This window comes from Drosophila kikkawai, chromosome X (assembly GCF_030179895.1).
Source record: "Drosophila kikkawai strain 14028-0561.14 chromosome X, DkikHiC1v2, whole genome shotgun sequence".
In the NCBI taxonomy this organism is placed as follows: Eukaryota; Metazoa; Arthropoda; class Insecta; order Diptera; family Drosophilidae; genus Drosophila; species Drosophila kikkawai.
The window spans coordinates 9,139,647-9,162,735 of record NC_091733.1 but is presented as its reverse complement, the minus strand read 5'-3'; the positions used below and the strand labels follow the sequence as shown (position 1 = coordinate 9,162,735).

At 39.9% G+C, this 23,089-nt stretch overlaps 3 protein-coding genes and 1 long non-coding RNA gene across 10 annotated transcripts in view; 1 reads left to right on the top strand and 3 right to left on the bottom strand.

Annotated features, from left to right (window-relative positions):
• Nucleotides 1–9,306, top strand: part of Flo2 (flotillin-2) — a 115,697-nt gene extending 106,391 nt beyond the window's left edge. For 2 of the 6 annotated variants that reach the window (XM_070287984.1, XM_070287983.1), the window contains exons 4-8: nucleotides 141–179; nucleotides 1,254–1,392; nucleotides 6,099–6,666; nucleotides 6,735–6,918; nucleotides 6,985–9,306. In XM_070287984.1, the coding sequence (XP_070144085.1) occupies nucleotides 141–179; nucleotides 1,254–1,392; nucleotides 6,099–6,666; nucleotides 6,735–6,918; nucleotides 6,985–7,164 (1,110 nt within the window). In that variant the 3' untranslated portion in view covers nucleotides 7,165–9,306. Of the gene's footprint in view, nucleotides 1–140; nucleotides 180–1,253; nucleotides 1,393–5,052; nucleotides 5,417–6,098; nucleotides 6,667–6,734; nucleotides 6,919–6,984 lie in introns of those variants that run through there. The other 4 variants (XM_017173448.3, XM_017173451.3, XM_017173450.3 and 1 more) reach the window with 4 other exon arrangements.
• LOC138929072 (uncharacterized) lies at nucleotides 16–1,582 on the bottom strand. The gene is made up of 3 exons (XR_011445497.1): nucleotides 1,512–1,582; nucleotides 310–500; nucleotides 16–236 (listed from the first exon to the last, which is right to left on the bottom strand). It is a non-coding gene; the product is annotated as an uncharacterized lncRNA (long non-coding RNA).
• On the bottom strand, nucleotides 1,707–3,584 carry LOC108079193 (uncharacterized). Of its 2 annotated transcripts, none has more exons than XM_017173454.3 (2): nucleotides 2,933–3,584; nucleotides 1,707–2,875 (listed from the first exon to the last, which is right to left on the bottom strand). In XM_017173454.3, the coding sequence occupies exons 1-2, from the start codon at nucleotides 3,371–3,373 to the stop codon at nucleotides 2,135–2,137; spliced, it is 1,182 nt and encodes a 393-aa protein (XP_017028943.1). In that variant the 5' UTR covers nucleotides 3,374–3,584; the 3' UTR covers nucleotides 1,707–2,134. The 2 variants fall into 2 exon arrangements, with proteins under 2 accessions (XP_017028943.1, XP_017028944.1); XM_017173455.3 differs by having other exon boundaries at nucleotides 1,707–2,872; nucleotides 2,933–3,583.
• A 1,806-nt stretch (nucleotides 9,307–11,112) lies between the features above and the next one.
• pdgy (pudgy) lies at nucleotides 11,113–22,961 on the bottom strand. Its single transcript, XM_017173470.3, has 7 exons — nucleotides 22,576–22,961; nucleotides 20,133–20,317; nucleotides 19,454–20,012; nucleotides 14,345–14,555; nucleotides 12,611–13,153; nucleotides 12,432–12,546; nucleotides 11,113–12,359 (listed from the first exon to the last, which is right to left on the bottom strand). The coding sequence occupies exons 3-7, from the start codon at nucleotides 19,736–19,738 to the stop codon at nucleotides 11,717–11,719; spliced, it is 1,797 nt and encodes a 598-aa protein (XP_017028959.1). The 5' UTR covers nucleotides 19,739–20,012; nucleotides 20,133–20,317; nucleotides 22,576–22,961; the 3' UTR covers nucleotides 11,113–11,716.
• Nucleotides 22,962–23,089: the final 128 nt, after the last annotated feature.

Here is a 23,089-nt window from a genome sequence, read left to right as displayed (position 1 = left end):
ATTTATAGTGCACTTTTCACAGTCACGAGATTTATTTGGTCGCAATTATGATCGATTTTTTGTATAACAAAACACTTATTTGACTGCCTCAAAATTATGTTTGTCTCCATTACTTAATCGTTTCCCATTCGATTTTGCAGTCATCTTCGTATAAGCATAACGATTATAATAACGACGAGGTATGTTTATTATTGCATTTATTTAATTTAACATTCGATCTTGGATTTTGTTTTTGCCTGGTTTTGATTTTTTACAAGAAAAATAATATTAAAAATTGCATCACAAGCACCTTAACCCACACATACCCACCCACACATACACTTAGCGAAAATCATGTTACATTTTCCTTTACATATGATTTGTTGGTTTTTTGAAAGTATTTTTCCCAGTGCATGCTTAAGCTTTTTTTGTGGCCTTTTTCCAAGCTATTCTTTCTTTCTCTTTGTTTTGTCTTTAATGTTTTTTGATCAAAAAAGTCATTCAATCATCATCATCAGAAGCTGAGGAAGAAGAAGGAGAAGAAGAAAAGTACAGTCTGCAAAATAATACTAAAAAAAAAATATTAAGATACTAAAAAGCAATCAATTATGAAACCTTGTTGATCTCTCTGTGTTCTACTCTCTTTTTTCTCTACTTTCTTTTCACCACCACAAAAAAAATATATATAAAAAAATCGACCAAAAACCTTGCGACCGATCGTTCAACGTCATCATAAAAACAACTAATCCGCAAAACTAACTGTAACTGTATACGAAATATCAAATAAAATTAACCAAAAACAAAAATCAAAAAAACCACGCACACATGCATTCATTTCCAAAATTGAAATTGAAAAAATACAAAAAAAAAAAAACCCAAAAACTGATCTACTGTTACTGCTACCGTTACTACTACCGTTACTGCTCTGGTTGCTGCTGTTACCGTTACTCCATGTATCGCTCAATATCTCTATATACATATATACTCTATATATATATATATATATATCTCTGTCGCCCTGTCTGTGTGTGCATGTGCGTGTGTGTGGGTGAAAAATAAAAAAAAAATTAAATAAAAAACCAACAATCAATCATAAAAAAAATCAAAATAATCCGAAATCAAAATGAAAACAACTGAATTATCTGAATTATCCGTGCTCCAAAATCGAATCTGCAATATGCCATTCCACACACATGCACACCAATGCAAACAAACAAAAACAAACACATACACACGCAAACACACACACACACAACACACACACACACGAACAGATGATGAATGTTTATTATTTCCACCATCAGGCCGACGAGCTCCTAGGCACTGCATCCGAGCAATTCCTGGGCAAGAGCGTCAAGGAGATCAAGCAGACGATCCTGCAGACCCTCGAGGGCCACCTTCGCGCCATATTGGGTGAGTACGATCTTTGTTTGATATTAGTTTAATATTTAGTTGAAATTAGGAAGAAGTTATAAAGAGAATTAATTGAAAACCCCCCTAAAAATACCTTAAAGATACAGATACAAACTTACAGATTTAGCTTGGCATACTTTTGGGTGAAGCAAGGCAAATTTTTATGTGTAGTCAAGATTAATTGGAATACATTTCTGTTTAGAAAAAATAAAATATAAAAGAAAGCTATGAGAAGGTAGAAAATGTACCGTCTGTTATATACATAGCTGTTATATAACTAAGCTAATTCCCAAATAAAACGAATACCAGATAGATACTTTTTACTCTTTGCATTTAATTAATTTTTTACCACTAGTAAACGAATCTCTTCCTACCAAGCCGCATTATGTATCTTTATATGATATATATATATATATATATTCCCAGAAGTGTTATACTGTATGTGTAGGTTTCTTTTCTCTACCATTTTGTACTGATATTTGTAGTATTAGTTGCATAAGGGTTACTTGCATCAACTTCCCAAAGATAAACTGTGTCTTTGATTAATCTTCGATTGTTATCGATCAATCTTAATTTAACCTTTGTTTAATCTTCGATTTGTTTGCGATTAATCTTTGTCTTCGCTTAATCTTTGTTTAGGCGTCGCTTAATCTTCAGTTTGTCTTTGTTGTGTAGTTTAGTTTGCGTGTATGGCAACAACTGAATTTGGAAACTTTTAACGAGTTCGTAGTGGTGTCCTTACTCAGCGCCTATAGTACATGTCCATATGGGGCTGATCAAACATATTGATGGCATAGTCCAGCTCATCCAGCTGCTTCTCGATGGCTATCCGCCGGCTGCGTACGCGCAGAGTGGGTGCAGACACTGGCAGATGATTGTATTCCTCCATTAGTTTTCCATACTTGAACTGGGCATCCTCCCGCATGGCCTGCTTTTGGTCCGCCGTGAGGGGAGTGTAGCCCTCGTAATCACCATGGACTGGCTCCTGTGGCTTGGGCTCTGACTGCTGCTGATGATGGTGGTGCTTGCGGTCTTGATATTCTGGCGGCGGCATCTCCTCCATGGGTCCAGACTTTTGACTCAACTGGCTCCTCTTTGAGGTAATGGTGTGTTTGGAGATGTTGCTCTGCTTGGAAGCGTTGCTCTGCTTGGAGATGTTGCTTTGCTTTGAGCCGTTGCTCTGCTTGGAGATATTACTCTGCCTGGAGGCGTTGCTCTGCTTGGAGGCTACCGTTATGTTGGACTTGACAGTGACGTTCGAGCGATTGCTCTCCTGGGAGACAGATCGCTTCGATTTGATGGTCACGGTGGAGGCACGGCTCCTAGCACTCAACGGAGCCTCGGACTCCATACTATCCTCCCCCGCCTTGGACCTTTCTTCTCTCATAGAGTGACGTGAAATCCTAGAGGGGCACTGGGACAACCGTTCAACCTGGTCGCCCTCGCCCTGCCTGCTGGGAGGCGAAACAGGAACTGGAACCTGCTTGAGAAAGATTAAGATATCACCTTCGTTTCCACAGTCTTCATTTTAAAATCTCACCTCCGCCGACTGATGGCACTGGCATTCCGGGTGACAGCATCTCCTTACCGGTCGCTCCTTGCGCCGCGGATCCACCCAGCCGCCCTGGAGCCTTACCTGCTCCTGCTGGTCCGCCTGCTGGCGTCTGTTCATCTCGCGGCCACAGGGAGGAGCTATCTTATTACCTCCGGCTCCCGTGTATGGCTGAGCCAGACCGCTGCGAAGTTCGGAGCCGGCAACTTTCTGGGACGGCTCGTGCCGCGTTCGCCGCTGGCCCCCTAAGTTAATATGCGGTCGCAGCTTTTCCGGGTAGTGCAAGGCCACGGGACGCCACAGGGGCACCCGGCGGGCACTGGCCGCCGCCAGGCAGCGGCCGTTGGTCTCCATTCTGGACACCCGCTGCTTGTTCTCCTGCAGGAAGTCGCGACCGCCGCCATGTTGGCGCCGCAACGTTGCAATCATAGCAGGGATCGATAACAAAAAAAAACCGATAACCGATTACCTATGAGGGAACTATTACCAGTTCTTATTTTGAGTTCGTATTGTTTTCTTTTCACACATAAAAAAAGGTAGAACGAAAGAATTATAAATTTTTTTCGAGAGTGGAGAGACTATTTATTTTGAGGTGTGCGTGCTTTTCGGTCGGAGTGGAAAATGAGACTGGGACTGGGTTAGGTCGGAGTTCACCGACAGCTAAAGAGCCAGAGCCTACTGGGATGGTCAGGAAATCACAGCCTACTTGATTGATTTTCAGAGAAATTAAACAATAACCTTAAATGGAATATGCAGATTTATTAATCCCATGAAAACTGAGATCGCTTACCGAATTGAAATTAATGCATTTTTGGCTGAGGTATTGACTTTTTAAGGTACATTTGTCTAGCAAGATTTTCCTTCTTGCTTTTTTCCCCATACTATTATATTTCTTAAACAGTTTTCTTGACCCCTTCTGTTTGGTCTTCACTAAAACCCAGCCTTGGTTTATTGCCTTGGAAATTGTTTAACCCCAGAGGAAGCTATATTCATACTTAATAGTCACCTTTTTTCGATAATTGTGAATAATAAGTGCGAGATACAATATGTGCTTGGCATGGTTAATGCCGTCGATGGCTATATATTACAATATATGATCGAATTGTGGCCACTTGGATGTGTTTTTGCTGTAAAGAAACAAGTTTGTGGCCAATAAATCACAGGGAAATCTGTTGATTTGATTGAAAGCCTCCCACAAGCCAGTGATGGTTTACCTTTTGAATGCTTTGCTTTGTTTTGAAATACATATTTTCGAGTATTTTTCACTTACTTGCAAGCTGGTAATACATATTTCCCAGTATTTTACTCACTTGCAAGCCAGAAATACATATTTCCCAGTATTTTTATTTATTTACTTCCAATGAATACATATTTCCCTGTATTTTTATTTACTTGCAAGCCAGAAATACACATTTCCTCGTATTTTTATTTACTTGCAAGTAAAAAAAAACATATTTCCCAGTTTTTCCCAGAAAGGCATATTTTCCAGTATTTTTCGATTACTTGCAAGACGGAAGTGCATACATATTTCCCAGTATTTTTCTCTCACTTGCCAGTCAGCTTTCCCTGGGTTGTTCGCCTAAAAAGTGAAACTCAATTTCCGGGAATGCAATTCTACCTTGAAAAAAATATAACCAAAGTGTGTAAAGTGTGATTTTTCTCTACTAAAGCTTTTGTGGTTCTATTCGAATCGCGACCTTGATGGCCAATCTAGGGCCTTTAATTAAACATAACTCGAGACAGAGACTCGAGCGGAGGGTTTATGGGCTCATCGAACCCGAGAGGCAGTAGCTACTCCACGGTTTGTTATAGTTTACGAGAGGCTCGAGGTCTCTAGGCGATTTCCACTTGCTACCGCTACCGATTCCCATTCCGAATCGGAATCCAAGTACCCCGGACAACTCAAGCTGTCAGTTGTGGGCGCATCGCCGATGGGTCTGGTCTGGTCGCTGTTTTCAATCGCGTGTGAATACAGTCGAGCTTAATTGTTAATTTAATAACAAAAAAAAAACAAGTACAAAGTGAACTTGACCTTCGTGGCGAAACTATGGGAATAATACAAATGCAAATACAAGCTATATTAACCAGTGTTTTCAATCAATTTGTATATTAATATAACAATATATAGATCAAAATATATAGAGACCGATCTAAACCGGAATATACCCCCTTGAACCCCATTTTTTATGGAGTGACGCCTTTAGTGATAACACTTAACGCGATAAGACTGCGTCAGATGACGTCAAATACAAGCGCGGAATGATTTAATTAAAATAGATAGAGTATCTGGACAGGTGCTGCTATCTTTTTTCATGTTTTACCTGCTATCCCCGATAGCGGGGTAGTTCCACATAAGTAGCCACCACCGTTGGGAGGAGTGTGGCATTAGTTGGCCGGCACCATGTCCGATGTCTGGTTGGGCGTCTTCAAGGTGGCCCTGATAGTGGGCGTCACCTCGCTGGTGGTCAGTCGGTAAGGTCATTTAACATCGATTACTAGTGCGACGGATATAAATGTACATTCATACATATATATCCCCACCCTTATCGTTCGGCATTCAAAAATTCTATACTTACATATTTTGTGCACTTGGCAAATAGTTGATACAATCAAGTTCGAAAAAATTCGCAAAAGTACGTGTGGTTAGAACGTGTTTTGAAAGGGAAATTATAAAACTACAAACCAGTTTTACTTGTTGCGCAATAATGGGTGTTTTTATTATTTCAATTAAAGTATAAACTATAAACTAAACTATAAATCGTAGCTAGATTTTAATTTAAATGTTTAAAAGAATTAGTTTTGATTGCAAGAAAAGCCACAAGTTGCTTTTTTTAGCCAAAAACTTTATTTAAACCTTGAAATACTTTATAAAAAATATATAGAAAATAACTTTAAACCCTGCTTCTATTATTTAAATTATATTAATTATAAATTACGTTATAATATTAATTTTAATAATTAAAAGAATTATTTTTCATAACAAGAAATCCACTGATATCCTTTAATAGGTTTGTTTAACTCTTGAAATACTTATTAAAATACTATACAAAAATATATATAAATATTTTTAAAAATCTAAAAATAAACTATAAACCCTTCTTAATCCTTCCAATCCCAAAAATAATATAAAATGATCTCCCTTGTGTCCTTGCAGGAACGCTTACAGTCGAAGAGGTGTACAAGGACCGCGACCAATTCGCGGCCTTGGTCCGCGAAGTCGCCGCACCTGACGTGGGTCGCATGGGCATCGAGATTCTCTCGTTCACTATCAAGGATGTCTATGATGATGTCCAGTACTTGGCCTCGCTGGGCAAGGCTCAGACCGCTGTGGTCAAGCGCGATGCCGATGCCGGCGTGGCCGAGGCCAACAGGGATGCCGGCATAAGGGAGGCCGAGTGCGAGAAGAGCGCCATGGATGTTAAATACTCGACGGACACCAAAATCGAGGATAATACACGCATGTACAAGCTGCAGAAGGCCAATTTCGATCAGGAGATCAACACGGCCAAGGCCGAGTCGCAGTTGGCCTACGAATTGCAGGCGGCCAAGATCCGTCAGCGGATACGTAACGAGGAGATCCAAATCGAGGTCGTGGAGCGGCGCAAGCAGATCGAGATTGAGTCGCAGGAGGTGCAGCGAAAGGACAAGGAGCTCACTGGCACCGTTAAGCTGCCCGCCGAGGCGGAGGCCTTCCGCTTGCAGACCCTGGCCCAGGCCAAGCAGTGAGTATCCCAAGCTCCTCTTCGAAATTTATAAACCTTCTAAGCCAGAATTTCTTTTCTTTCCTTAGATGCCAGACCATCGAGAGTGCCCGTGCCGAGGCAGAGCGCATCCGTAAGATTGGCTCCGCGGAGGCCCATGCTATCGAGCTGGTGGGCAAGGCGGAGGCCGAAAGGATGCGGATGAAGGCGCATGTGTACAAGCAGTACGGCGATGCAGCCATCATGAACATAGTCCTCGAATCGCTGCCCAAGGTAAGTTAGGGTTTTATTATACATAATCCAGGAGAAAACAAACCAATCCATTCTTAACCACAAAAGATTGCCGCCGAGGTGGCTGCCCCGCTGGCCAAGACGGAGGAGATTGTCCTGATTGGCGGCAACGATAATGTGACCAACGATGTGACCCGCCTGGTGGCCCAGCTGCCGCCATCGATCAACGCTCTGACCGGAGTGGATCTGTCCAAGGTGCTCTCCAAGATTCCTGGCGCCAAGGCGTGAAATCTAATGGAGTGGGATGATATCCAGCACATGGCAATGACAACGTAACGCAGCGCAAAGGAATTCTAAACCGGAAACAGGAAATACACAGTTTGAGAGCAGGAGGAGGAGGCAAGAAGAGAGAGAGAGAGAGAGAGAGAGGGAGTGGGAGCAGGCATTTGTTAGAGCGAGACAGCAGCAGCAGCAAAGATCGATAATCGAAACTATAGAAAAGATCGACAAATCGATGTTTGAATTGCAATCGAACGTAGCAAAATGTACTCCGATATTATATATTTATATATATATATTGTATATGTATATGCATGCATATACACACACGCGTGTGTGCTGCTGTGTGTGTGTGTGTGTGTGTTTAATGTTTTGCCCGCGTAACAATCAAAAAACAAACAAAGCTAAAAAAAAAACATAAAGCAAAACTTGGACACACGCGAAATACCAACGTTAATCTCAGCTAAAGTTTATACATTTTGTGGCCTTTTTCTCTCGAAAACGAAACCGATAACAAATAGCAACCGATAACCGATAAGAAGAAAGTAATCAACGTGAAATTTGTATAACTTTAAAGCGAAACCATTTAAGCAGAGAGTGTTAGCTATTTATTTACCAAACTATTATAAACTATATACTATATATACATATATACCTTGTACATCAACAGAAAAGAGGAGTTTTTCAACAACAGTGTTGTTTCAACTCGTTATCCCCCTCTTTCTCTCTCTCTCTTTGGCTTTTTTCTGGAATTTTCAACTGTCCAAACTACAACTACTGCCTCTGTCACAAAACTAAAGCCAAATCCATTTGCAAATTAGGAGCCAAAGAAAAAGGAAGAGAGAGAAGGAGAAAACGAGACAGGAAGCACCGATAGGCTATCCCCTTAAGGCTTTTTAACCAACAATCGATAACGAAATGTGCAATATTTAAGTCGCTTTTGAGAGTTTAATTTGCAAATCCCAAGTTGGGTGCCTCAAAGTAATTAATTATTCAGTTTTAATGATGCCTATAAAAGGCATAGCTGAAATAAAAGCTATATTGTCATTTCTTTTTGGCTGTTTCACAACATTTTGTAGTACAATTCAATATGTATTCTCATTCAGCAAATCGTGCCATATATTATTTTTAAATTGTTTTCATTTGTCCCAGAAATTTATTTGCTGTTTGTATATTGTTTTTTTTTTCTTTTTTTTTTTTTGTCAAATAATTTATAAAAAAAATGTGAGATAGGCCAAATTTTCTCATAGTTAACCCCATCGATTCATTGGTAAAGGAAAAGTTTTGTGGGATAGCTGGAACCTGACACGTTGCAACACTGTTTCTTCTAAGGTTAGCGCTCTTCCAAAAATGAAACCCAAAACACACACACCCACGCACACTATACACACACACATGCAGATTCCTGGATTCAGTTTTCTGCAAAAAAAAAAAAAAACAAAAAAAAAAGAGGAGAGAAATCAATTCAAAGTTATGACTTTATAAACATTTGTTTGTTATTTGACTCGGCGAGGTCCTATGTAACCGTACATATATAAACATATATATATGAATCTGTCTCGCTTTATAATATATATTTTTGTCACTTTTATTTTTGATATACCACGAATATATGTATGCATTTAACAATTTGTTGTACTTTACTCTTACACTGTTTAGTTCATAGCAAAAAGCCAATGAAAAAATGTAAAAAAAAACACACAAAAAAAAAGAAGAAGGAAGAATGAAATCAATTTTGTTATTTATATTTAACATTTAACTGGAATTTAGTTAAAGCAATTTTTGTCGCGTCTTTGATTCCAGTTTCCTTCTTTTTTTCATTTCGCTAGAGTAATTAACACACTAATTTGTGTTTAAGCACTATTCCTTACCCGAATAAATTAAACAAACCACGATCGAGCGAGCACACACACACACATCCACATAAATCTACATACACACCACATATATATTTTTTTTTATATTGTATATTAAGTGCACGTAACTTTAATTGTAATCGCAGTGCGCAAGAGAATCATAACAGCAGCAGCAGCAAGAACAACAAACCGAAGAGGAACTAAGAGAAAAACTAAAAGCTAAAACCTAAATAAATCAAATCTAAAATTTTGTGTATTTTGTCGTAAATAAATAAACTTGTAATGATTTATAGTATGCTATGGAGTTCGATTTCCAGGACCAAGGGCGCGGAAGGAAGCAGAAACAACAACAGGTAGCTGGGAACTTGAAAACAAATAAATATAGAGAAAAAAATGAATATGCAGTCTTTTTCTTGGTGCAAGATAGCTAGATCCGCATCACTGGTTGAAAGTACGATGCCATTTTCACCCAATAATTGAAATTTTCTCTGAAATTTTCCTGCATTTATTAGTTTTTTCTGAACTTTTTAGATTTTTTTCTGAATTTTTTAGAGTTTTCTGATTTTTTAGATTTTTTCTGAATTTTTTTAGATTTTTTCTGAATTTTTTAGATTTTTTCTGATTTTTTTAAATTTAACTGCCAAATTTGAATTTGAATTTAACGACGATCAGTTTCAGTGTGCCCAGGCGCAGCTGTAAAATAACTACTAAATTTGGATTCGAATGGTTTGAGTCTCCGCTTACTTGCGCCGGCTCCTAAATGGTTCGAAACTTGGGCTTTTTATAACAGTTTATAACAGTTTTCAGTTGCTTGCTGCTGATTTCTGTTAGCCTGGTGCCCCAGTTTGGGAAGCGGCCCCGGTTTGGGAAGCGGCCCCAGTTTGGGAAGCGGCCCCAGTTTGGAAAGCGGCCAAATTGAAGGAAAATTGTCGCTCACTTGCATCAGCGATGCTCACTTGCATCAGTGATGCTCACTGGCATCAGTGATGCTCACTGGCATCAGTGATGCTCACTGGCATCAGTGATGCTCACTGGCATCAGTGATGCTCACTGGCATCAGTGATGCTCACTGGCATCAGTGATGCTCACTTGCATCAGTGATGCTCACTGGCATCAGTGATGCTCACTTGCATCAGTGATGCTCACTTGCATCAGTGATGCTCATCTGGCTATATGGCAATATTGGGAGGCAATAAAATCGGGCTTAATGGCAGTGATGCTCATCTAGCTATTTTACATTATAGCTAGTTGAGCATCACTGGCATTAAGCGCTATTTTATATCCCACCCAATATTGCAATATAGCTAGATGAGCATCACTGACGAAAGTGAGCATCACTGATGCACATGAGCAACAATTTTCATCCAATTTGGCCGCCTTCCAAACTGGGGTACCAGGCGAACAGAAACCAGCTGCAAGCGACTAAAACTTGTATAAACTGTTATAAAAACTTTTGGGTAAAAATAATAATTGGTATAAACTGTTATATATCATTTTATGCATTTATACCAATTTGTTGCCGACAACAACAGCTTGATGGCAACAACAACCTTCTTACAACAACATCCCTACAGCAGCCCATCCAAGTTTCCGAACATTCCCATACAAATTGCCCGTTTCCCAAATTGGGGTACCAGGAGAACAGAAATCAGCAGCAAGCAACTGAAAACTGTTATAAAAAGTCCAAGTTTCGAACCATTTCGGAGCAAGCGATTTAGCGGAGACTCAAACCTTTTGAATTCAAATTTTGCCGGTAATTTTAAATAAAATGCACCTGGGCACACTATAGCGGTTGGTCGTTAAATTCAAATTCAAATTTTGGCAGTTAAATTTTAAAAAAATCTAAAAAAATTCAGAAAAAATCTAAAAAATTAAGAAAAAAGCTAAAAAATTCAGAAAAATTCTAAAACATTCAGAAAAAAATCAGAGAAATATTTAAAAAAAATTAAAATTGATTAAAATTGCAATCGAATTCAAATTTGAAGGTTTTATTTCTTATTATAATTATGGTAATTATAAAATAAATACATGACAGCTATAGTGCGCTGTTGGGTCAAAATTGCATCTCACTATCCACCCAGAATAATACAACATACATGTATATAGTTCCTTTTTTGTCTTTATTCTCAAACATCGTGGCGTACATGACATATGTAAATAGTATAGTAAATATATATATGTAGACATGACATACCGCCGCTTTACAATACGATTAACCAACAGATATAGCTTAGGGTACTAGACAAAAAAATAATATATATAATTGTTATATGGTAATATCGTCAACCTGTTAAATATCATTAAGTATTAATCGAGGGTCATACGCATGTCGGGGGATATGGTATCCAGTATCCATGGGGTGTATATGGGGTCTATTATATGGCTAACATCGGTCTAACGGCTAACTGCTGCCTAAGCTACGCTTACCAACTATGGACCAATCAAGTGACTAATCGAGACCTATCTCTACGCCTACGAACTAAATATTTTCAATGTGGTAAATGCAATGTGTGAACCGGCCCCGCTTCCAGGACCAACATTGATGGTCATATCATATACATACACGGGGTTTCTGTGGCCTCCGAGCAGAGATTCCTGCCCTGCCGCCAATTGAGACGAACAATTACAAAAAAAAAAAGATAAAAACAAAGGGAAACGAACAGAAATCACACGGAATATATCCTAAGGAGGCATTAATCTTAGGCTCAGTCGGAGAACTTGAGCTTGAGCTCGCGGCGCAGGATCTTACCGGTGGGATTCTTGGGCACCTCGTCCACAAAGATAACGCCGCCCTCGAGTCGCTTGTAGTGCGCCACACGCTCAGCTACATAGGCGGCAATCTCCTCGGCGGTGGCCTCCTGGCCCTGCCGTAGCACCACAATGGCGCGCGGCGCCTCGCCGTTCAGTTCGTGGGGAATGCTAAAGACGGCCGCCTCCAGGATCTTGGGATGATCGCGCAGCACCGCCTCCAGCTCGGCCGGCGGCACCTGGAATCCCTTCACCTTGATCAGCTCCTTCATGCGATCGGTGATATAGAAGAGGCCATCCTCGTCGTAGAATGCCACGTCACCGCTGCGCAACCAGTTGCCCGGATGGAAGGTAACCTGGTTGGCCTCCTCATTGTTCAAATAACCGGCCATAACCTGTGGACCACGGATGCACAGCTCTCCAGTGATTTTAGGGCCCACGCCCTTGGTATCATTGCCATCCAAGGGCACGATTTTGGCTTCCGTGCAAGCGGGCAAAACTCCGGTGGAAGCGTAGCGCGTGTTGCCATCGGGCGTTAGGAGAGCCACAGGCGAGGATTCGGTCATTCCGTAGCCCTGCTTAAAGGACGTCTTGGGGAATCTGCAGGCAGAGAGAGATAAGAGAGACGGAGGGCATAAGCTCAGAAATCAGGGATTATAGATGTTCACTTACTTCTTCAAGAAACGCTCCACATCGTGCTGGCCAATGGGGGCTGCTCCGCTCATCACTATCTTCAGATAGGGCGCCGTCTCCTGCGTCATCTTGGGGTGATTGATCATGAAGAGGGCTGCAGCAATGCAGGGGAATTATTACTCTAAATCCAAACTCCAAGAACCCAGATATCCACTCACCAATTGGCGGCACCAGATTGAGGATGCTGCCCTTGTACTGGTCCAGGGAGCGCATAAAGTCATCCGGCTTGAAGCAGGGCATGGTGGCCAGCCGACAGCCCTGGCCCAGCTTGGAGAGCATCACCACGGTGAGGCCGTAGATGTGGAAGAAGGGCAAGACGGCGGGCAGGGTCTCCTGGGGACCGGTGAGATCCAGAGGCAGCGAAACCTGCACCTGCTCACAGTTGCTGGTGATGTTGTTGTGCGACAGCATCACGCCCTTGGGCAGGCCGGTGGTGCCCGAGGAGAAGGGCAGAAAGACCAGATCGTTGGCGGTGGCGTCTTTGGGGGCCTGCAGGTCATCGTAACGTATATTCTGCGTGCTGGTCAGTTCGCTGAAATCGATGGCGCCCTCGGGCAGGGCATCCTCCTTGCTGGTCCTCACCACCACAATGGGCAGCTGTTTACCGGCCAGCTTGCAGGCCTGGCTAAGGGTCGGAAAGCCGGCGACTGTGCCCACCAGGAACTTGGCCCCGCTGAATGTCAGCTGGCGGGCGATCTCGTCTGGAAAGAAACGAAGTCAAAGAGGCCAAATCAGTGGTGACGATCTTTCGACTTTGGAACCCATGAGAACATATGCTAAGAGGCGCCTCCTCCGATAAGGCACCGACTTTGACGCACTCGAGAGGCCCCCCCAATAAACCTAGGCGTACGTACAGCGGTCTTCGCGCAAATAGTTCTTTTATTATTTGCCCAATTAGGAAGGCCAACTCTTTTATGAAGGGTATTAGCTATGTCTATAGGTCAGGACAGGTGTATAGTAGAAGTACCGGAGTTTATGGCCAGTGTAATTAACCAAAAGGCCTGAAAAGCTTAGCGAAAAAATTGGTTTTTTGTTCATAAAGTATAATTAAATTATAGTATAAGGAGTAATTTACAAAACAGTTGAATTTAGGGGATGGTTTTGGGTAAGTACAATTTGTAGAATTGTATTTTAACAATGTACAAAATATATAACAAATTTATCCAAATTTTTTGAGACAAATTAAAAATTAAAAAATCATAACTCGACCAAAAAGGCCTTAATTTCAAATCGGAAAACTGTTTTGTGTTAGTTTTTATAAAATTAACAATTCTGCTTACTTTGTTTCAAATTTTAAAAAATTCAAATTTTGGTCAATTTTTGAAAATTTTAATGATGTAACTAACCCCTTATAAAATTTTGAGAAAATGACTAAAAATTAGTTTTCCCCCGGACATGTCTTAAACGATTGGGCTTTTGATGCTGATCAAAAATATATATGATATATAGGGTCGGAAATAATTTCTTCACCCAGAAAAAAAATTTTTTTACATTATAAAATCAGATTTTTACATAACAAAAAAAAAACATTTTTAATTTACTTAATTTTTAAAAAAAGGAACCTAACTAAATTTACAATACCCTATAAACCACCCCATCTCTTGCTGTATTGTTTTAATATTATTCAAGAGTTTAGGGAAGATATCTTCGTATTAACCTTGATCCTTAACCACCTGATAAACCCTAGAAAATACCCTACTGCAACTTGGGGTTGCTTTTAAAAGTATAATTACTGTTACTGCTATCATAGTTTAGTTTTTATCTCTGATAAAAAAAATAGTATACCAAATTACTATCGCCACGAGCACTTCTGTACTACCTCATGTATGTTATCATCGAAATTTTTAAACTACAAACTAAAAAAAAGCCCCCATGGGTATTATAAGACTTACCCGGCGTGTAGATAGGGTTCACGGTGGTCACCGTGAGGCCCGCCTCGATGGCACCCAGCGTGGCAATGGGGTACTCCGGCAGATTGGGCAGACAGATGGCCAGGACATCGGGCTTGTGGAGCTTGAATTGGGTCTGCAGGCGCACGGCAAAGGCGGCACTGGCATCGCGCATCTGGGCGAAGGTATACTGCCGATCGGTGATCACACACACCTGAAAAATACAAAATATACGATCAATAAAACTATATTTAAATCGAGTTGCAAGTCTCCAGATAAGACCAAATCAAAATCGAAAGCAGTGCCTGGGAAAAGCCCAGCGTGTGCTCGAATCTTATCTGAGGAATGCTGGCAGGCAATCTCCATCAAGTGGGGTGAGTCGTGTTTATGACCCAGAAAGATTCCAATTTCAAGCCAGGTGGTAATATTGTGAAATTGCAAAGGTTGCTAGTAATGCTCGCAGCATACTTATTGGGCCAGTTACCCGCGGGAAATATATAGACACTAATTGATACTCATTCGATAAGAATTACTTCATTTTAGTGGCATTGTCCTCGACTCAATCAGGTCTTTATCTCTGGGAGAGTGTAACCAATCACTTCAGGTTTCAGTGGCCCCAGTTGAGGTCCCTTTCTGTGGTCATTGCCCAAGGTCAGTTCTAACAATTTGATATGGTTTATAAACTGATTGAATTATATTTAATTAGGTATGGGGGTTTAGGTATTTAATTGTAATATCTTAAGAATATTGTAACCAAGTTTTACATCTATCATAGCAAAATTCACAAAGTTATCCTAAATTGAAAGGAGGTCGTTTGGTGTTTAATATATGAGGATCAACAAGAGTAAAGCCATTTGCACCAAATTAATATCCCTAAAGGGTAACCAGTATTTTTCTTTTGTATTAACAAATTTCCTAAATAGATTTCCCTTGAAGTTGATTGCTTGCCGGCCTTGCCTTATGTTTGCTGACCCCCCCAAAACCCCCATTCAGGGCTAAGGTGAAGGCCGCCGCTTATGAAAAGACTTTTTGCTATCGTCGAATTAAGTGAGTGAATGAGGTGTCGCATTCGCGATTTGGAGGGTGTGTTCTTGCCAAATATTTGCGCAGTCAGAAATCGCATTCGGTTAAAAATAATCATTATAAATAGAAGGACCGGACCGAACCGGACCGCCGACAGCGACCGAATTGCCATGTTTTAAATTGAAGAAAAAACAAGAAGACACACAAGCGCACACCACATCATAATGAATAAATAAGCGGCTAAAAAAAAAGAAAGAATAATAATAAACAAAAATAAGAGAATCATTTCGTGCAATTTGCCGGGCGCTCCGCTCCGCTCGATTCAGTTTCAGTTTGGCTTGGCTTGCCGCTCGCCTCGGTGCGACGGTCCAAAGTTCAGTGGGGCAAAGTACAAAGTCTGCAGAGTCTAAACGAGTCGCCTCGGCATGCCTCTCTCCCTCTCTAGTCACTCTGCGGCGTTTGTTGACTCTTGCCGGTGGTGGTGGTGCCCACCATCGATCACGAGAAAGTCTAGCTAGGAGAGCACTCAAAAAAAATATATATGAAAATTGTCTAGGGAAAGGGAACCCCTGGGAAAAGGCTTACAATCGAATTAAGCTAATCACAAACCAAATCCCAACAGAAAATGATCACAAAGTTCCATTTTTATATATAATTTTAAGCCCTTATAAACCCAAGTATAATGATAATATTTCTAAAATTTTATTAAGACTAAAAGCAGTCTATTTCTGAAAAGAACTATCAGTAACCGATGCTAAGCAACTTCAATATTCAGTGTAAAATACCTAAACCAGTTGATAATTCTAAGACTAAAAGTAAAACCAGAAATATAGGGGCCCTCCTTGTGGTTCTTGAACTTTGCTTCTAACTTTTAAAATTCCCATAATATTGCAGCTCACAAAAATTCCAAAAAATCTTCTCATATTTTCAACTAAAAAAATGCAATAAAATACATAAACTTTTTAGCTAAATTGACAACGCTGTCTGCCAGAAAAGAGACTGCGAGAGTCGAGAGATCGTTCCAAAATGCCGGCGGAGGCTGGACCTCGACCCAATGCTGACGTCGATCACCAAAAAAAAATCAAAACAAACCCATCAAAAAATTATCAACACGCAAATACAAGCAAGCAAGCAAAACCAAAAAAAAAAAAGGTAAAAAGTAAAAAAACAAACAGAGAGTAACCGAAAAAGCAGGCGTAAATAATAATGGCGAGGCAATTAAAAGCGCATTATATGGGCATATCGGGGAATTCATGGGTTCATTGGGGTTTATAAAACACTTGAGCAACTGCCCACATGTGTTTGCTTGTGTAATAGCCAATGGAAATTGATTACAACTGACAGATTGCACTGATGACTCATGAGTGCAGCTGTAGAATGCCAAATAAATGGAGAAATTCTAGGCAGAAACTCAGAAACCCAACTAATAAACACGTATTACCTACAGAAGAGTAAGTTATTTGCACGGAATTGAGAAAGCACCCGTGTAAAGAGACCCAAAAGCTCACGTATGTTTATTTATTAATAGAAATTTAGGTTTGCCAGGTGGAAAGTCATCTACGATTGCAGTTTGCAATTTCAAACAGATGTTTATAGACGTCCAATCCGGTTCCGTTTTTCTAGTTATAAACAAACTGAGAGTACCAGAGGAATTTTATTTTTAAACTGAGAACCTAGATCGATCTGTCTGTTGATTGTGAACTTTCTAAAAATCTGTACAAATAAATTTAAAGAGCCCAAGAAAAAACCCCTAGGAAAGCGTTAATATTTAAACGCAAGTTGCTCAACTTTAGTTTCAGCAAATATCATTCGCTCTTTAAATAAATAAAAATGAATAACCTTTTGATTACTAATAAAACCACAAAAGAAATATGTACAAAACCTTAATATATCAAAAGCCAAAACAAAGGTAGATCAGTTATATACAAAAGGTAATGTGTAATGATGACACAACTAGAAAGCCATATCTTATCTATGAAAAGGCACTTGAGAAGAGCGTTACTGTTTTCCTCCGATTCTTCTCGGGGTGTTTACAGGAGGGGTTCTCATAGGCGACAGCTGAAACAAAAAGCGAACTTTGCTCGGCACTTTTAATTGCATTTAATTCAACAATTGCCAGGGGCTCTGGTTACGATCTGGTGTTGCCACCCTCCTCCGCACACTGCACAAATGATGGCAATAAATTTCAATGAAAATTATTTGCACTTTGATTTGCGCGAAGCTCAAACGCAAACACAAACGGAAAACCTAGCGAAAAGTGAAAAGTGTAAACAATTGGCGAAGGTCGCCTGGACAATGCAATGTATGGCATATAAGGGGGCTACTACAAGCAGATCCACAGAGCACAGACTTTAATGGGATATATTTTTAATGTCTGAAAACTCCCTTAGAATTTAAGATTTTTTCTAAACTCAAACATCATTTAAAAATGTCATAACTCGGCCAAAATAGTATTAATTTCCATTCGGACAACAGTTCTGTGTTAGTTTTTTTAATATTAATAAATCTGCATACTAACTTTGAAATATAAAAAAAATAAAATTTTGGCCAATTTTTGTAAATTTTAATGATGTTACACCCCTTATCAAATTTTGAAAAAATTTCAAAAAATTTGTTTTTCTCCGGACATCGCTTAAACAATTCGGCTATCGATGCTGATCAAGAATATATATGATTTATAGGGTCGGAAATGAGTCCTTCCCTGTTTTACAAGCTTCGGAATGAATAAAAATGACCCCAAAATGAACTACCAATGGCATAAAAAGGGTTCTCCCACTTCCTAAAGTCGCACGAACCAAAATTGAACTAAAAATTAATCGAAAATGAACCCAAAATAATATTTACAGATTTATATGCTTACTTAGACCATAATGGGTATTGCTAGTTTGATCCGCTAAACCGCGGCTTTAATCGCTTTGCTTATCTGCAAACCAGACCCCATGATCAATTTCCTCCCAATGAGCTGGAACACCGGAACGGGATTCGCAATAGATTGCGATGTTCTCATCAAGAAAGTCGGACCGGAACGGATCCGTTTTGCAGTGCTTGTGTGGGGGCAGAGAAGGAGGAACCCCGCCCATTTAATGGGTGTTCACTACAGTTGATACATTCACTTTCGCTCTTATCGCGGCCAAGACTAGACCCGGGGTCTCTTATCAAGTACGTCCGTCATTAGCGGTGTCTGATAAGAGCGAGCCCAGCCAGGGGCCTTTTATGTGACCCACATACCCCTCCCCAGGCTATCGGGACTGATACTGATACCGATACTGAACCCAACATGGGGAGAGCTCCGTAGGATACAATAAAAGCTGCAGAATTGCAAAAATAAATACAAATGAAAACAAAAACGAGCGAAAAACAAAAACTCTGGCAGACGCAAATCAGACTGCGAACATTTGTACGTATAAATACTACTTTATATATAGACGTGTAGGTTCTCAGGTTCAATAAACCGGCATAAACAAACCAAAAATTCTCCGGGCGCCTACGACAACGATTTCGATAGCCCAAAAATTTATGATTCTACTACGTTTCGGGGGGGAGGACTCTAATGGGGCTCGACTTTACGGCCTTTCTGATGAGCGGTAAATATCATTAAAAAGGTAAATTCATTTCTAATGTGTGAATCCGGATGATCGATTACCATGGAAGGCAGTAAATCTAGGTAGGATTTAAGTCTTGGATATATAAACCACTTTAAACGGAAGAGGCTCTTGTTCAGTCAAATCTTTACAAAGAAAGAGACTCAGCAGACTTTGGAAGACACACTTTTCAATTATCCATTTTTGTTAAGCAATACTTTTTCACTATTTTCTATTAAATATTATTTTGAATATTTCTATGATCTCCGTTTTTTAATATTATTTCAATGATTTGCCTTTAAAGATCACCGGGATATAGTATCTCAGATACACACATAAAAAAAAGAGGAGAGGAAATAATAATCACTCGAAAAAGACACTTCACTTGACACTTTTCCGTGCTGTCTATCAGATTCCTTTTGCTATAGTATTTTGGCACCTTTAAAAAGGTTCTTTCTGGTTCTTTCAGGTACTCTTTTTTTATTCAAAGTATACAAGTACTACTCACCGCGGCTGTACGGCTCTCCCACTTCTTAAAGTCGCGCCAGACGTACTCGTGCAGCGGCACATTCGGCACAACGACGGGGTCAAAGGGTGAGGTCTTGTAGTAGCCATCCTCGGGACTAAAGTGTAGGAACTTGTCCGTCTCGCTGACGCCCTGCGTTCGCTCCCGCTGGGCACTGGCTGTGGTCCGCTCCCGGCGATTGGTCGTGATGGAGCGGCTTGAGCGGGGCACACGCATGCCCAGTGCGGTGGCGCTGCGCAGACGCAGCAGTTGAGAAGCTGGATTCATGCTGGCTGATGAGAGTTGGGCTGTAGCGGTGGCGGAGGAGCTGTTGGAGTCCGGACTGGAGCTGTTGCTGCTGCGTTGCTACTGCTGCTGCTGCTGTCGAGTGCTGAGACGCGACTGTCGCGATCGTGCGGCTCGGTGCCAAGTAAATGCCGCCTGCCGCGGATACTCACTCGCTCAGTCACTTACTCACTCATTCACTCGCTCGCTCCCTCAGCCGGTCACCAACACAACGCCGCTTGATCGCGTTGGCGTATCTGTATCTGTATCTGGTTGCCTGCAGTGAGAAAAATCCAAGAGTTTAGGTTAAAATGTATCTCTATCTATATCATATTTATTCTAAGATGGCTTGTGATGCGATAAAAAAAAAAAAAATATTTATATATTAAAAACTTACCCTTTTGCTTAAATTCCTTTCTCTATGTGTACAAGTACAATTTCAGCTGCTGCTGTATTGGATTTTCCTGCTGCACTTGGTGCACTTTTTCCCGCTCTTAGTGGGTGTCCTCAAATATCTGTATCTTTATATCTCTCTCTCAAACGTTTTATCTCTCTCTCTCAAACTGCAACTGCAACTGTGATCTGCGAAAGTGAAAAGAGAGAACGATGCAACCTTGTGTGATCTCTGGATTGGCGGGAAAACTGTGCCTCTTAAATAATATATAATAATAAAATATAATAACACTTAATATAACACTATTTCGAAGGATACTAAATACAAACATTCTATTTTACAATTTTAGTGCCCGATAAGAGTTAGCATTTAAACCCATTTATTAGGCATTGTTAGCAATTATTTCGAGTCCAAGATTGCGGTAATAATCCAATCCAGTGGCTGTAAAGCACTAAAACCTGCAGTACCTCCCAGACAACCCACCTATTTGGAACTTGTGACCTTATCATTATGGCTGTGCAACGGCTTCTTGATGTCTACGCATGACTTGCAGGCCATAGCCTCGCTTATCGCTCAGATTTTTCAACAGCTAACGGGACTTTGACCACTGACTCAAGACTGGCCAATGATTCCGTTCCGAACACCTGTACGTCTACCGAGAATTTGGAACTGATACCTGATCTTCGTAGTGGAAAAATTTCAGTGTCAATCTACATGCATTTATGTATTATTATTTAATAATTAATATTAATGGAAATTTAGATATAAAAGAGGTATAAATATATATAATATAAAATATATATTTATAATAATAATATATAATATATAATGAAAATTTCCTACATTTAAAAAAGGGTATAAATATAATATAATATAATTTTTAACTACTAAAAATATACAAATTCAAATAATTTGTATTCTAATTTATTTATTTAACCTTACATATGCATCTTTAATGTATCCTTTATCTTCAGAATTTAATAAGTTAATAGTAATAATAATAAAATAAATAAAGATAGTAGCATCTTCTATTCTTAGCTGAGCTCAAAAAACATGTTTTTAGTATTACAAATGGTTTATGTACCTTTATTTTAATTTCACCTTTGAGTAATGCAATCTTTGAGATACATTTGCGTGAACATTATAAGGTTTCTGTTAAACCCTGTGGTATTCTAGGGCAAATCGTAAAAATTATGTGTAAAAAAATAGACCTGCGAATGCATTTCAAGCATAATTCCCCGTAAAAACGGGTCTTGTCATCCTTTCTGTTTTTTTTATTTTTTTATTTTTATTTTTTCTCCATAGGCCGGGTGCATTCACCTCGTGTGCCAGACGTGTTCGAAGTCGAAACCAAACACTTTGAGCCGCAAGTTGCGTTCGCTGGGGAGAAATTCTGCGTTTGAAATTGACACTGTGTTCCGCCACAACAGCAACAAAAGCATTCGTAACGGAAAAGCTACAAAAACAACAAAGTACTGGAGAGCAACGTAAGCAGAACTCAAGGCCATTAAACGGCAGGGCCCGGGCCCTCTCGCTCTCTCCTCCCACATTCCCATAGTTCTATTTCCTTCACTCGCAGGCTTAATTTGCATGTACGCTCTCCCTCTCTCCTCTTTCCACCGTTGCAATTGCATCGACTTATATATATGTATGTATGTACATATACGGTAAATACATATGTATGTATATATGTATATACTATACTTGGCGGTATCTAAATGCCTTATACTTGTTGTTATTCAACAGTTGGATAAGAAGGCAATGCAATTCGCAGTGCAATGTGCACATGTATTGAATATCTAAAAATCTAAAACACACACGTACAGTGGGGGCCATAATTATAGTAATGTGACAAAGTTAACTACTTTCGTGTTCAGTATGGTAATTACGCGTTGTCTGTCAAGGCGTGTATACTTTGAACCTTTAGGTAATAGGTAATACTAGTATTACTACTTCTGCTATTGAATGGGTAAATTATTTTATACTCAACAATAACTTAAGATCTGAAAAAGATTCCCAGATTTTATTTCTTTACTTTACTTACTTTTCAATATTTAAAAAAATTTTAAGATTTATTTAAATAATATTCATAATATAATATATTAAATAATTTTCCCTTGGCCCATTGACCTATTTCTATGAACTCGACTGTGATAACTTATTTTCTAAATTTATTGAGATTTATTTGATCAATAATAATATTATAAAAAATATATATATTATATAATTTTGCCTTAACCCATTGACCTATTTAAATGACCTCGACTGTGGAGAGCGTGCAAAGCTTAAGTAAATCGCAAACACAACAATTCGCACTGTTTCTTGTGGGTTTTGTGCTTTGTGAACTTTGTACCCTGGCTCAATGCCCCCGCCCCCGCTTTCCCTGGCAGCTTGGAGCGCGAACGAAAAACCAAAACAAAATCAAAATCAAAATGTTTATCCAAACCTGTTTTACTCGACTTCATTAACGATGTTGGCGGCTGCATCCGACTTGAGTCTTTTTCTTTATTTCTTTTTTCACATATTTTTAGTTTTTTTTATTTTCATTTGCTGCAGGCACCAACTTGTTTACGCAGTTATTTTTGTTATTTTCGAGCTCGGTTATGGCCGGGATTTAGATTTGTCGGGAGGAAGGTTCAACTTTTCGGTGGCTTTATCAGTTTTTTATTTGGTGACCATGTTTTTTTTATACGGGGGCTTTTGCGTTTGGTCTCCACAGGTCGTTTCTCCGTCTCATAATTACACAAACACTAACCACACACACACACACCTGCACTTAATGCGGTAATCTGATGTGTTCAGCGTTTCTTCTCAAACTGCCGCCAACTTGATGCTTTCCTTTGAAGAGAGGGGGAGGTGGGGTTGGGAATGGAAAAGGTTGGCTTTGGGGTGGGGGGCTTGGCGTTTGGGGAGTTAAGAGAGACAGCGACAGCGCGCCACGGCCACGTGGTGGTTGTTTT